Consider the following 16,079-nt stretch of genomic DNA (forward strand, 5'->3'; position numbering starts at 1 on the left):
GGGGCATCTAGGTCAGTGTTGTTTGTGCTGACTGACAGTGGTTTTCCAGTTGACTTGGAAAAAAGGCAGGATACTCCCCATCCATCTGCCCTGTGACTCCAATCAGGCTGGGCCAACCTGCTTCAGCCTGGATCTGGTCCCAAATTAGTTCAGTGATGGGACTAATGTTTAATTGGATTTTTAAAAAACAAAAGCAAAAAGCAAAACCTTAATTAAGCATCCAGCTAGGATGGGGGCGGTGGTAGGAGATTTTGCATCTTTCAGAGCAGGTGCAATCTGTCAAAGTACCAGAGTAATAGCCTTTCCCTTCTTGCTCTGCCAAGTGATTGAAGTGCTTTCAAGCTTGTCTGTTGCAGATTTGCACAGAGCAGGGGTGGTTTACCTGTCTCCACCTGCCCTCCAAGATGCTGATAGACTCAAACTCTAATCAGCTTCAGCCAGAATGACCATTGGCCAGGGATGATGGCTAGTGCAACTACATTGGGGAAGAAGTGGCATAGAGGGAGTCAAAGGATAAAGAAGGTTCTTTTCTTTTCTTTGATGGGGTTGAAAGCTGCTGGCTTCAGACCTTTTGTTCAGGGTGTTTTACAAGGTGAACCTCTGCAATCAGCAGTAGGCAACAATGGAGCAAGCAATGGAGCTTACTCCCAGGAAAGCATGAAGAAGATTATGGTCCTGTTATTCTATCTACAGCTGCCCTATGCATATAATGGATCAACATTCCTGCATTTTTGGATTCTGTTTGGAGGCATGGACTCTCCATAGGGAGTGATCAATGATCCTGTATCACTTTATTTTATGTTTCCTTACAAAGAATTTTATTTGCCTTTTTGCTGCCCATTTATCTAAGTTTGGAGCCCTCTGCAATTGACTTGGGCTTCTACTCTCCTGAATATGTTGGTATCATCTGCAAATCTGGCTTCCTCACTGCTTATCCCAGAATCTGGATAATTTGTGAATAAATAATAGTCCCAATACAAATACTTGGGAAACCTCACTGCTTAGTCTTCTTCACTGTGAACATTGTTTGCTTGCTCCTACTCTCTGCTTCCACTTGCACAACCAGTTACCAATCCACAAGAGGCTATGTCCTCTTATTCCATGCTGTGTTTACTCTGGTGAAAGCTTTTGGTCAAAAGCTGGATTCAACCAATCTACATTCTTGTTGATACCCTCAATGTACCCTAAATGAGGCATGCCTTCCCTTTGCAGAAACCATAGGGATACTACCTTGGAAATATTTGTTATTCTATATAACTGAAGGGTTAAAAAAAATGCTTTCCCTGCTCTTACCAGGAACCGAAGTCAACGGACATTTTGCTTCCTTGATCTCCCTTCAATTCTTTGAAACAAAAACAAAAACCTGACATTGTATTGCTTACCATCCAGTCCTTGGAAAGTTAATTGATTACTGGCAAGTGGCATTTTGTTTTTGAGTTTGTTAAGCAATCTCTGGTGTAAGCCATCTAGATTTCGTGAATTTTTCATTTTAAATCTGTCAATAAGCACTCAAGCTCATCTGGACATCGCTATATAACTCAGCTCTACAGATGCACCCCCACCCAATGTAGTTCAGTTCTGAGTCTGTCCAACAGTTTTTTCAGTGTAAGGTAAAGGTAAAGGGACCCCTGACCATTAGGTCCAGTCGTGGCCGACTCTGGAGTTGTGGCGCTCATCTCACTTTATTGGCCGATGGAGCCGGCGTACAGCTTCCAGGTCATGTGGCCAGCATGACTAAGCCACTTCTGGCGAACCAGAGCAGCACACGGAAACGCCGTTTACCTTTCCACCGGAGCGGTACCTATTTATCTACTTGAACTTTGAGGTGCTTTCAAACTGCTAGGTTGGCAGGAGCAGGGACCGAGCAACAGGAGCTCACCCCATCACGGGGATTCGAACCACCGCCCTTCTGATTGGCAAGTCCTAGGCTCTGTGGTTTAACCCACAGCGCCACCCACATCCCTTTTTAAGTGTAGGTGGTTGCAATTAATTTGTTTGCCTTCTCTTGAAGTAATCCTTTTACATCTTTGCTTCCTGGCAGCCTGAGTGCTAGCTTCTTGCTTTGGATTTTTCCTTTTTTTAAAAAAATACACCTCCATCAAGCACATCACCCCATTTTAATGGTTGTGCTGATCTGGTTGTTGTTGTTTTCCTTCCCTCAAACACTGCTGCTGAAGCTGTAAACTGAAGTAGAAGACTAGTTCTGAGAAGAGGCAGGAGAAAGAGGGACTCACCTGTCTCCCCCTCTAGAAACTGCCTCCAAAGGGAGACAGATAATAATAATAATAATAATTTATTTATACACCGCCCATCTGGCTGGGCCTCCCCAGCCACTCTGGGTGGCTTCCATAGAAACCAAAAATACACTAAAATATCACACGTTAAAAACTTCCCTGAACAGGGCTGCCAGGGCTGCCTTAAGATGTCTTCTGAATGTCAGGTAGTTGTTTATCACTTTGACATCTGATGGGAGGGCGTTCCACAGGGTGGGCGCCACTACCGAGAAGGCCCTCTGCCTGGTTCCCTGGAGCTTTGCTTCTCGCAATGAGGGAACCACCAGAAGGCCCTCAGCGCTGGACCTCAGAGTCCGGGCAGAACGATGGGGGTGGAGACGCTCCTTCAGGTATACTGGACCGAGGCCTCTGCCCTCCCCATGCCAGTCTTCTGCTTCAGTTTACAGCTTCCACTGCTGCATTTTGTAAAACACACACACACTAGGGTAGGGCACAAACTTGCACACATGTATAGCTTGGGTTTTAATCAGCAAAGGAGCTGTGGCTCTTACTATTTCTATTGTAACATCGTCAAGCTTCAAGAATGCAGCAACTCCCATTTGGTGCCAGGCAAGGTGAATAGAGTTGGAAAACTGACACAATGAACCACATATTAATCCTGCTGCCAGCTTTGTCACCCATGGATTTGCTCCAGATTAATTAAGACAAGATTTTAATCTATGTTACTTCAATGCTTTTCACACCTGCACATTTAGTCATATAATTAAAAATAATTGGGCAGAGGAACAAATATGCAGAGCCGATTCACTCTGCTTTAAATTGCAAATGTATACATTCTTAGGGAACTTACTGACTGAATGCCATGGGGGTTTTTTTGGTATTGCTTTTAAATGTTTGATTAATTGGGGACATCAGAGTCTGAAAACATGGAGCCACAGAGATCAGAAGGGTGGTTTCTGAAAGGATATGTGCCAAGCTTCAGCCAAATGGCTGAGGATGGTGCTTTGCTTCAGCAGAGAGTCAAGCTCTCTGTGAAATGCATTCACTGATACAGAGGCCAATCGGAGAATAATGCAAAAAAAAAAAAAGAAGAAGAAGAATGTGAAACTGGGTAGCTCCACATATTGCATTAAAAAAGATCCAAAAACAGCTTCTCTGCCTTTCTCTCCGTACAAAAACCTTGCTGGAGAAGGCACCACAACACAGAACCTGTGAGAAATGACTATTAGCCACTGTATGGGATCTAGAGGAGATAGTGATCTGACATGGTCCACCCTTCTGTCTCTGGTCTCTTCATAATTCTTCTATCTGTATTTTATTACTTTCAATATCCCTTGTGAAAAGGCCTTGGATGTGTTGATGACACTGGTCAGCAAAGCCTTTGATGTATAGCCTGGCATTTTTGTCTTTTGATATGGAGTAGCTCTGGTTGAGCCTGTATTATCCTCATACAGGGGTCAGCAAACTTTTTCAGTAGGGGGCCAGTCCACTGTCCCTCTGACCTTGGGGGGGTCCAGACTATATTTTTGGGGGGAAAAGAAGAAGAACCAATTCCTATGCCCCACAAATTACCCAGAGATGCATTTTAAATAAAAGCACACATTCGACTCATGTAAAAACACGCTGATTCCTGGACTGCCTACGGGCCAGATTTAGAAGGCTATTGGGCCGGATCTGGCCCCCGGGCCTTAGTTTGCCTACCCCTGTCCTAATAGGACACAGGTCTATAAAATATCCCGAAATTTGAGTCATCATTATATTAGATGTTAATGTGTATTTCCAGCCCCTAACAAGGTTCCCGGAAGCCTGAAATAGGACCTTGTGTAGCCATGTACGGGACTTATCATATACTCCTGAAACCTTCCAGCAATGGAAGTCCCTCCAAAGAGTCCCAGGAACTGTAGTTTATTTAGGGTGTTGGGAATCGTAGCTCTGTGAGGGGTAAACTACAAGTCCCAGAATTCTTAGGGGAAAGCCATGTGCTTTAAATGTATGGTATGAACATGGCCAAGTTCTCTTGAACTTGACTGGGAAGCAGATTCCACAGTTGTGGTGTTAATAATACCAGCCAATCATTTGCAATATGGACTCCATCCTGCAATTCCTAATTGGCGCCATTATATAACTTATACAGTGGTACTTGGGGTTGCAGACGCTTCAGGTTACAGACTCCACTAACCCAGAAATAATACCTCGGGTCAAGAACTTTGATTCAGGATGAGAACAGAAATTGTGGTGCAGTGGCACAGCAGCAGCGGGAGGCCCCATTAGCTAAAGTGGTATCTCAGGTTAAGAACAGTTTCAGGTTAAGAACGGACCTCCAGAACGAATCAAGTTCTTAACCTGAGGTACCACTTTGCCAGCTGTGGGGAACGTTTGTCCCTCCAGATGCTTTTGAAGTAGTACAACTCTCAGCCCCATCAATCATTGCCAAAGGTCAGGGTTGATGGGAGTTGTAGTTCGGCAATATCTGGATGGACAAACGTTCCCCACACCTGCCTTATAGCAACAAATAAAAAACAAACCCATGTGTTCTTTCTCACTATGTTGCTGCCTCCACCTTAGAAGTGATGTCAATTCTAAGTGTTATTACTACTTACTAACACTTATAACTGCACAATGTGCTTGCAATAAACTGTATTCCTTTGCAAGCACAAATGCTGATTTATTTATTTCGTTGATATTCTACCTGTCCTCCAAAGACCTCATACTTCTCTTCCTCCCCATGTTAACCAAACAATAACCCCTGTTAGGCTGAGACCAAGTTCACCCAGTGAGTTTCATGGGTCAGTGTGGATTTGAACCCCTGTCTCCCAGGTCCTAAGTCCAGCACTCTAACCACTACGCCACATTAGATACTGACAACACACACCCATTCCCTGCACAATGCAGTTGTTTTCCCCTGTATAAATCAAATACAAATGGGTACAATACTTACGCTCGCTGCTATCTCCACTGCTGTCATTCTTAAGAGAGCTGGCAGCAACAGGATGTAACAAAATGGGCTCTGTGACACTGTTGCCGGCATCTAAGACAAACAGAGTGGATTGGTTGTCTATATTTGGTGAAACTGCAGATTATTTTGCCTGTATTATAGCATTTAACCAAGTCAACGGAACTGTTTGCAAATAATATTGACCAATAGCAACAATGCAAATAAAAAAAAATGGTTAACAGTGACCCCCCCCAAAAAAATCTGTTTTTAAAAACTACTCAGCTGTACCTCAGCTCAAACTTCAGAACCGTCTTTCCTATTGGGCTTAGTGGTGCGTTGCACCAGGGTGCTGGCCTTTCAGGGGCGCCCCAGCGAGTGGGAAAGCTGTGCGGCTTTGCCGGTGGCCTCCCCTTTCCCTGCACGCCCACCAGCTGTGCCCTGTCAACCATATGGCTGGGGGGCATGCAGCTTCCTTCCCAAAGGCTTGGGGAAAGGTCGACAATTCTTGCAGGCGGGGGGGGGGGGCACCAGAGGGATCTTTGAACCACGGCGCTGGATATGCTTAAGACGGCCCTGTCGAACTCCCTCATAATAACCCCAGAATATGCTTGCAACCATTTTAAGAGATAGTCACCAGAAGGCCTACTGATGTGGATCAGCCCCAGTATATTGGAGGGAGGTGGAGAAAAACAGGGGGATTCAACCCTTTGTCCTCTCTGCAGTCCCAATCCAACTTCCCCCAACACCTTTCACCCCATTCACATAGGGAAGAAACCTTCCATTAACATAAAATGATTGTCACATTCAGCAGCTGATTGTCACTACTAGTAAGATCTATGTCCATATATAATCAGCTGCAGCTTTATATAACTATATGTGCCATATTATACAGAATTAGCACAGTCTTGCTAACAGTGCAGTCCTGAAGTTGGCATGCGGGGCAATCCACAGGTAGTTTAGCTGTCCAACCAAAGCCCTACTGGGCTCATTCCTGCAGGGTGAAAGTGAGTTTGGAGGAAACTCATATGGCTCTCTGTCCATTTTGCAACTCCCAGCAACAACCTAGATTGATGGGATGGAAAGAAAAGTCACAGGTAGTTTGGGATACATTGGAACCAAACTGCTTCCCAGTCCTCTACAACATGCCCATGGACCTCAGAGCTCAGAAAGCAGCTGGGCCAGGGCATCAAATGTTTCCAAGGTGGCAGAACAGGGAAATTTGATATTGGACCTCCTTCTCCAAAATCTGAGACATCTCTTCAGTGTCAGAGTGGAAGATTAGATATTTCCTCCGGCCCCTGAGATAGCTTCCCGGGGACCATAGATGATCAGAGTTTGTGTCATTTGAGGACACATTCAGATAAAAATGAAGTCTTACCATTTGGGGAGGGCCCTGTTGCCGAAAGCAGAACACAGTCGCTCTGTTCTGGTGCTTTTGCAATGCTTTTGTAGACATCAATAGTGCTATTAAAGTGCTTAAAGAACTCTTCTGGAAAGAATTTACCTTCTTCATAAAGATGGTCATTATATTTTCTAAAGTTCTAAGGGGAGAAAAATAACAAAATCCATTTGTAAAGGAAGCACAAATAAGCTGAGCTACCACAGCGTGAAATGGTATGGATCATGAATAGATGGAAATGTGTTTAACAGGTGGTACAAACTGGGAGGTCAAAACTGTAAATTATCAAGGTCAAATTCAGTTGGACACATTTTCCTTGATACAAAAGCTCTGTTCCCTGGATTGCAATTGATTTCTTTCTTGCTGCAAAACTTTATCAGTTAATGGCAAAACTGGCTCCAAACAATATGGTTTTCAGTTACATCATACTTCTTTAACATGATATTTCAGTTAACTACTAAAACATGGCTACTTTGTGTATTGTAAACGTGGGGATACCTTGGGCCAGATTGCGCAATACTCTCCTGATCAGTGCCATGCGTTTGTTTGGTTTTTTTATACTAAGATTTATACCCTGCTTCCCCCTTCATTTTAACCAGCAAGTTAAGACAATAATACTAAATCCATGAGGCAGGGAGTTCCACATGCAGTGTGCTGCCACTGAAAGGCCCTTTTGCCACCAATCATAACACAGAAGTGGCTGAAGCTAGACTCATCAAAGAAGTGTTTCAGTTTAAAGCGTTGTATATCGCACATACAACACATAAAATCGGTTTTTCTTTACCCGTCTAGCTGAGTCAAGGTCTTGACATACATAAGAGGGTATCAAGGCAGATTCACGTGGGCAGCAACTGATACTGATATAACTTGATCCCAAGATGTTTAGGTCTTTAAAGGGAATACCTAGTGCTTTGAATTGCACCCCTAAATCATGTGGCAGCTGGTACAACTGATAAAATAAAAGTGGTGAATGAACTCATCACTTGGCCCCTGTCAAAATCATGGCAGTGGCATTTTGCACCAACTGTGGTTTACAGGTTGTTTTCCAGAGCAGCTCCACGTAGAATGTGCCACAGTAGTTTAATCACAAAGTAATAAAGACACATGAATCCATGTGGCTGAAACAAGGGCAGGTTTTACACCTGCCTGCCTTCAACATCATGGGAGATCTATGTGAAGGCATAATTACTTCTACAGTATAATGTTATATGCCAGTAACATTTGTAAGATTGGGGGAAGCAGTCCTTGAACAGATTTCCTAAATCTGTTTTAGCTATTCCCAATGGCTCAAATGTGCAGTGACTTTGCTTTTTGAAATATGTGTGTGTGCGTGCACACACACACACACACACAAACTATGCAGGTGGTGTGTACGAAACTGCCTCAGAAACTCGCTTAGATTTAAAAAAATAGTTCTGTAGATGTCCAGAGCTTCCTTAGGTGTGTGGAGCCTTAGGTGTGTCTCCCAGACAACAAGGAGTCCATCCATACTGTATATAAAAAGTAGTATTGCATCCCCAGTCAAATATTAAGGATGCAATCCAAAAAATGCTTACTTGGGAATAAGTACTATTGAGCTCAATTGGGCTTACTTCAGAGTCACAGAATCAGACTGAAATAAATGATAAAAAGTGGATAGGAAATCTAGTTGCAGGCAGACTGAGGGGCTTAAATATAATAGCAAGAAACTAGTACAAAGTGAAACAATCCTAGAGACAAGACAATTTCCGTGTAACACTCAATAAAGATTTAGCGATATAGGAACAAGCAAGGGCAAGCCCAAGCAAAGTCTTGGGCTTGTGTTTTCCACACACACACACCCTTCTACTATGATTGGAAAAAGGACCTCTGCAGCATTTAGTTTCACTTTTAGAAAATCCTGGCTTGATGTTGTTACCTGTGAACTACAGACCATGGTTTAAAACAAATTCCAAAATTTTAAAACAACCAAACTGCAAACTGACTTGTTTAATTAACAACTTTAGAATAAATGTCTCTGATTTGCACACGAAGAGCTGGGATTTTCTGAAGGCAAAATGAAGCACTGCAGAAGTCTTTTGCCTGGCTGTGCAGGAGGCCGAGATGGAAGCAGGTGCTGAAGCTTGGTCAGGATCCTTCCCACTACATACAAACCAGTCTATTCCGTTCTGGTCTGCTCTCTATACACAAAGGTATTATTTTGCAACCAAGAGGGAAGATTAATCTTAGATTATTACCTTATTTTTATTAGTAGACAGGCATGCCATTAGATCATTGATGATCCTTGTGAGATTATTGATGATTGAGTAATTACTTAAGACATCTGACATATCTGAAAAGTCTTTAAATCTGTGCAGAAGATTATTCAGACTCGCTGACAATTCAGGAACCATCAGATACAACCAACAATGATTAGGCTGTCAGGGGTGATAAAAAGAAAAGAGAGAGAGATTACACTCCACACACAACTGTTTAAGTAATTTAAAGTGTGTAAAAGTAGATTAACGTGTCCTTTCCAATAGGTATTAGCTTGCACTTTGTCAGATTGAAAATTCAGCTGCCATTAGATTACCTGCTGCTTTCTTGAGTCCTTTTTGGAATTCCTGACAGTCCTTCTTAACATAACTAGGTCAGCCATGACTGTCAGTAGATGTTGCCAGTTCTGCTTTATCCCTGAGTCTACCAGCTTCAAAGCTGTCAAAAAAATCACTGCTAGTGTTTAGCTTCTTTCACACTGAAGTATGCGGGAATCTAACACACAATCTTGTTCTTCTTTACACAATGACTTGTAGATTGATTATTATGCCTTTTATTCTTCTAATTATGCTATACTTTTTTTTAAAAAAAGTGTATCTCCACATTAGGTTCCACAAGATACTTTTGCTGTAAAACGCATTATGCAACCCCCACCATCCCACAATTTATGCCTTGAATTTGTCTATCTCAATGTCAAACATGGTTTACTAACACTCACAACTAAAGCACAATTTGAGATCTTTAATGCAACGATTCGGTGGAGCTGCACAGGGCAGGGATGGAGAACCTATGGCCCTCCCGATGTCACTGGATTCTAGCTACTGCAAAAATCTTAACTGAGAGCAAACGGAGATGTCAAAAGCAAATAAACCAATACTGTAGAATCACTTGCTAACTCTTGGAAACTGACCCAAATGATGAAACTCATGGTGTGTTCATTTGAGAAGCAGAAAGGCCCAATTGAAGAAGCCAAGGGCCCCATTTACAAATTTCATGAGGACGAAGTACAATTTCGACCTGAAGTTTATCAGTCTATTGCATTTATTTAATGAGCATTTATATGTGCCTTTATTTGTATTTGCACCCACTGCCCTACATGCAGAATTCTACAGCACAAATCCTCCCTGCTAATTTCACTATCCTTTTTCTGGGTGGTCCACCATAAAAACAGTTGTTGGCAACAAACTAGGAAGGTGGTGGGGGGAGAGGAGTAAAGGAGAACCATAAAATTCACTATACAGCTTGGTAGCATATTTCAGAGATAAGAGAGTAACTCAAATCTATTAATTCTGCTGCTCCTACAAACACTAACTTTCAGTAAAGAACATCAAGTTTATGGAGAACTGAACTTAATAGTAACATTTAAATCATGGAATCATAGAATTTTAGAGTTGGAAGGCACCCTGAGGATATTTTAGTCCAACCCCTTGCAATGAAGATGTCCCATATGGGGATCAAACCTGCAACCTTGGAGTTATCAGCCCCATCCTCCAACCAACTGAGCGAGCCACAAAACTTGGATTACCCACCCTATCTTTTTCAACCCTTGCAGAAGAAGGTTCTCCCTCCTTCATGCTTCCGTTTGCACATGCAAGAATACACACACACACACACTAAAACCATTTTTCTTACTCTTCCTGCCAGCCAACAGACTTCCTTTGGCCTTTAACTGAGCAGCACCCACCCACACTATTCTTTGCCGTTTGTACATTTGCTTTTTGGCCCACAGAATTAGATGCTTGGCTGAAAGTAATTTGCAATGCATTAATTTTTTTTATTAAAAAAATGTTGCCATTGGATGCATTTTATAGATGTGTGTTGCTGACACATTTTGGCTTGGAATATTTTTTGTTGCACCAAGTGCCAAAAACTAATATATTTCTTCAGTTGACTGAAAGCATGCTCATTGGGCTTGTTCCACCTTGCCCTCCCCCACATATTGATTTAAGTTTAAAACTGGTTTAAGGGCTATCACATGAAAGGTGGAGAAAGCTTGTTTTCTCCTGCTCCAGAGGGTAGGACCTAAACCAATAGTTTCAAGTTACGAGACAGGAGATTTCTACTAAACATCAGGAAGAACTTTCTGGCTGTAAGAGCTGTTTGACAGTGGAGCAGACTTCATTGGAGGTTTTTAAGCAGAGGCTGGATGGCCATTTGCCATTGATGCTTTAGCTGAGATTCTTGCACCACAGGGGATTGGACCAGATGACCCACAAGATCCCTTCCAATTCTACAATTCAGTGGTTCTGTAAGAACTTCATTAGATGTTTTGAAGGGCGGTACTGTTATAAATACTGATGATCTGCAGCTTTGGCTTTCTTATTCACCAAAGCAGAGCTGTACACTGTGTAGATGAAGCAGCATGAAAACACACCAATGGAATTTATGAATGACCACTTCACATCCAAACTATTGTCAAGAACAGTCCAGAATGGTCCAGATGTTTCAGTGTCCATGTGTTTTTAATTTAAGGTACTGAACATTGTTGTGAGAAAACTGCACCACAAGTATGAAAACAAAAAGCTGCTCCACTGATGTGGATATATTGATAACCGCAGTTCCACATTTTGGAACACTTGGGGGGGGGGGATAGTGGAAGGAACTAAGGGCCTCAGACAAAAGAAACTCAGAACAGCCGTGCTGGAGCAGACCAAAGGACCATCATTTCTTATGCTGACCAGCTGGACGCCTTGGGAATGCACAAGCACAGCATGAAGATCAAAGAAACGTTGTTGTTGTTGTTGTTTAGTCGTTAAGTCGTGTCCGACTCTTCATGACCCCATGGACCAGGCACTCCTGTCTTCCACCGCCTCCCGCAGTTTGGTCAAACTCATGCTGGTAGCTTCGAGAACACCATCCAACCATCTCGTCCTCTGTCGTCCCCTTCTCCTTGTGCCCTCCATCTTTCCCAACATCAGGGTCTTTTCCAGGGAGTCTTCTCTTCTCATGAGGTGGCCAAAGTATTGGAGCCTCTGCTTCAGGATCTGTCCTTCCAGTGAGCACTCAGGGCTGATTTCCTTAAGAATGGAGAGGTTTGATCTTCTTGCAGTCCATGGGACTCTCAAGAGTCTCCTCCAGCACCATAATTCAAAAGCATCAATTCTTCGGTGATCAGCCTTCTTGATGGTCCAGCTCTCCCTTCCATACATCACTACTGGGAAAACCATGGCTTTAACTATACGGACCTTTGCTGGAAAGGTGATGTCTCTACTTTTTAAGATGCTGTCTAGGTTTGTCATTGCTTTTCTCCCTAGAAGCACGCTGCATTACACCAAGTCAGAGCCTTGGTCCAGCCTAGCTCAGCATCGCCTTCACAGACTGGCAGCAATTTTGATGGTCTCAGTCGGGATTCTTTTGCAGATCAACCTGGAGGAGATCTTATCTTTCCATGCAAAGCATGTACATCAGGCAGGCAGCAATGTTGAGAGGCTCACACGGCAGTCCAAGAAGTAAGGATTCCCATCTCCTCTTTTCCTTGTCCCGCTCCCAGTCCTATATCCAGCCTCCTCCCCTCCCTATTTTATCGCTTAATATATCTGGATACTTGTTCTGGCAGCTTACCGTCTTTTCCATCTTTCCCCTCTATTGGTTAGGCAATCTCTATCGATTTGACACTTTCTATTCTTAGCTATTACTGTTACTACAATAATAATATTTTAATAATAATATTTTTTTATTATTTGTTGGGGGCAGGGAGTGTATTAGCAGAAGAAAGGAGCTATGTTCCCCCATTTGAAAGCATCTTCCAACACCACCTAAAAAGGAAGGAGTCTCTTTCTGGAAAGAGAATTTAACCCTTGTGGCATTGTTATTAACACAACTGGGGTGTTAATAATACCAGTTGTAGGATTAATTATTACGTTCTAAATATAGTTTGGGACGCGGGTGGCGCTGTGGGTTAAACCACAGAGCCTAGGACTTGCCGATCAGAAGGTTGGCGGTTTGAATTCCCATGACGGGGTGAGCTCCCGTTGCTCGGTCCCTGCTCCTGCCAACCTAGCAGTTTGAAAGCACGTCAAAAGTGCAAGTAGATAAATAGGTATCGTTCCGGCGGGAAGGTAAATGGCGTTTCCGTGCGCTGCTCTGGTTCGTCATGCTGGCTACATAACCTGGAAGCTGTACGCCAGCTCCCTCGGCCAATAAAGCGAGATGAGCGTCACAACCCCAGAGTCGGTGACGACTGGACCTAATGGTCAGGGGTCCCTTTACCTTTTTAAATATAGTTTAAAATATACCTACTAATGCAAAATTAACCAATCTCATAAATTAGTTTTTGCCACTCAAAGCAATGTTATTCTGAAGGGAAGTGTCCCTGTTTTAATATTCCTCACAAAACCAAACAATACAGCACTTAAGAGCTCTTACCAAGGCTAACAAAATTTGCAGGCATTTCGAGTTTTATTCAACTAAATTATACTCATGAGTAGAACCACTGAACTCAATAAACAAAATTTAACAATGGCCATTAACCATGTCCAAGGTTTCTACTCTGAGTGGATTAACACTGAATACACTGATTTTTTTTTATTTTATTCTGAAAGCATCCGGATATTTCTAAAACAGCATGAATATTGCATTGGCATAAGGAGCATTTAGGACTGGCAGAATTATGCAAGAAAACAACAAAGAAAGGCATATATGTCAGGGAAACAAAATATACTTTTGATTACCCAGTGCATTCATTAAAGAGATAATCATAATAATTATCACAACTAAAGAAGCTGTTCACCTCCTTTATCTCTGGCAATGTCTTGTATGGATTTCCACTGTGGAAATGATAATTATACATAGGCTTATCCCTTTTGCTGCCAAAGTCACTGTACAATGGGATCGAAAATATAAATCAAAGATTCAAACCAAAAATCTATGTTCTCTGCCTTGCACACTAATGAGCATTTATTGCATTTTATCACTAAAGAAAAGATATGGGGCACTCTCAAGCAGAAATATAGTGTGGTTAATGGTAAGGGGAAAGGTTTAAGCCAAGGGTTGTTAGCTGTTGTTGTTTTTCCCCTGAGGGCATTCACCTGTGGTCCAGGCTTGGGGCAGAGCATCCCTTTCTGGGTGTGGTCAAAAAGGGGCATTGCTATCCCACACTATTGCATAAACTCTCTCAAATAATAATAATAATAATAATAATAATAATAATAATAATAATAATAATTCATTTATTTCCCCAGCCACTCTGGGCAGCTTCCAACAGAACATTAAAAACAGAATAAAACTTCAAACATTAAAAACTTCCCTAAACAGGGCTGCCTTCAGATGTCTTCTAAAAGTCTGATAGTTGTTGTTCTTTTTGACATTTGGTGGGAGGGCGTACCACAGGGATGGTGCCACTACCGAGAAGGCCCTCTGCCTGGTTCCCTGTAACCTCACTTCTCGCAGTGAGGGAACTGCCAGAAGGCCCTCGCCGCTGGACTTCAGTGCCCGGGCTGAACAATGGGGGTTTAGACGCTCCTTCAGGTATACTGGGCCAAGGCCGTTTAGGGCTTTAAAGGTCTACACCAACACTTTGAATTGTGCTTGGAAATGCACTAGGAACCAATGTAGATCTCTCAGGACCAGTGTTATATGGTCTTGGCAGCCACTCCCAGTCACTTGTCTAGCTGCCGCATTCTGGATTAGTTGCAGTTTCTGAGTCACCTTCAAAGGTAGCCCCACGCAGAATACACACATGGGAACATAGGCCTCCTCATCAGTGGATTTGGGCAGATCATTTGAGGAAGTGTGATTAAAGCTCACCTCTATGTATTAAATGACTGATCCGATAATGGGTGAGGAGGTAATTTCTGTCCCAATGAGGGTGTTGGGCTGGGCAGAGCATTGCATATATTTAACCTTCTTAGATCTGCCCAAAGTTGTGGGGGTCATAGGGTGTGCTGGGCTGAAGTTTAGCCACTCCTGGTTTAAGCTTAACTCACCCACAGAAACCACTGAGTCTTAGTACTGATCAATATCTTTTGAAGTAAATAGCTTTTGAAAGGCCTTTGTTTAGTAAGAGCTTTAAAAAAACCTGAAGTTCTTATCTCGTAAGAGCAGAAAACAAGAATCATCAAGGATCCCGTGGTTGTTTTACAAATAATATAATTCAAGCAGTTGTACATACCAGACTGTCCATCTTCCGGACATATTTAAGGGTTATCATATAATCATTTGGAAGATTTCCAACCTACAGACAGACAATAAAGGACATTAAAGGTTATTTAGTGGTTCTATATAAAATCATGCTGAAATTTAATTATATGCTATAAAGAAAAATATCATTAAATGTTCTGCTAAAGCAGGGGTGGGAAATGCATAGCTCTTCAGATGCTGCTGGACTAAAACTTCCATCATCCCTGGCCACTGGCCATATTGACTGGGGCTGATGGGAATTGGAGTCCAATGAAATCCTATACAAAGGTAGTGCATGAATCCAAGACTCATCGTGTCTTGCGCTTATTTTCTGTTACATCTGAATTCTGAACTGGAATAGTAGGTTATTGGGAAAGGCTGCTAATTCCTCATCCCAGTCATTGTTGGAGAAAATTTTCAGCTTGCCAGATGGAATTATTCCCCTATACACTTTTCTTAAGGCTCTCCTGATCCCCCTAAGCCAGTTTGGGGAGAGGGGGGCAGATGAGGAGGCAAAGCCCCATTGCATTAGTGGAAGTCCTTGTGCAGGCATCCACGGGTCTAATCCCACCCTGTATTTCTCACCATCCTGATAGCCCATAATTTGGGATCCAGCAATAGCCACACTTCAAGCAAAAGGAAATACATTGTTTTCTATACTCGGTATGCAGGAAGGGGCTCGATACTTAGCAATGTCAGCAACTGTATATTCCTTTAAGAAAGGTCACTGCAAGATTAAATTTGTTCCAGATCAACAAGCACTACAAGAATTGGCATGCATTATGTATACAATCTACTTTACCGGCATCAGGGCCTGTCAAGCACTTTTCACGCACAGTTAAAAAAACACACAAGAACGTAAGTGGTCAAGACTACAGATTCAAGGAGTAAGAGCATTACTTCCAAACAGAAAACAACTCAGCATGAGACAGCTTGTGCATGACAGTGGATAATATATATGCATGGTGTCTTACTCAGAAAACTTTCTTTAATTGCAAATTATTTATAGAATTGTATATCAAATATAGTTGTAACTTTGTAGTCTCATCTATGTCCAAGTCACAGCAAGTCCAAATTGATCACGTGGATACTATCTCAGCAAAGCTCATACTTAGAAGAATCCTTCTCAGGATCCTAATCCTCCAACCCTTTCAGCTTT

At 42.5% G+C, this 16,079-nt stretch overlaps 1 protein-coding gene across 3 annotated transcripts in view; it reads right to left on the reverse strand.

Annotated features, from left to right (window-relative positions):
- The window catches only part of KITLG (KIT ligand), a 79,586-nt gene that overhangs the window by 8,233 nt on the left and 55,274 nt on the right, over nucleotides 1-16,079 (reverse strand). For all 3 annotated transcript variants that reach the window (XM_081926610.1, XM_081926609.1, XM_081926608.1), the window contains 4 exons: nucleotides 14,913-14,975; nucleotides 8,785-8,964; nucleotides 6,548-6,710; nucleotides 5,173-5,262 (listed from right to left, as the gene is read on the reverse strand). In XM_081926610.1, coding sequence (XP_081782736.1) covers nucleotides 5,173-5,262; nucleotides 6,548-6,710; nucleotides 8,785-8,964; nucleotides 14,913-14,975 — 496 coding nt within the window. The remainder of the gene's footprint in view (nucleotides 1-5,172; nucleotides 5,263-6,547; nucleotides 6,711-8,784; nucleotides 8,965-14,912; nucleotides 14,976-16,079) is intronic.

This window comes from Podarcis melisellensis (assembly GCF_964234715.1).
Source record: "Podarcis melisellensis genome assembly, chromosome: 10".
Lineage (NCBI taxonomy): Eukaryota > Metazoa > Chordata > Lepidosauria > Squamata > Lacertidae > Podarcis > Podarcis melisellensis.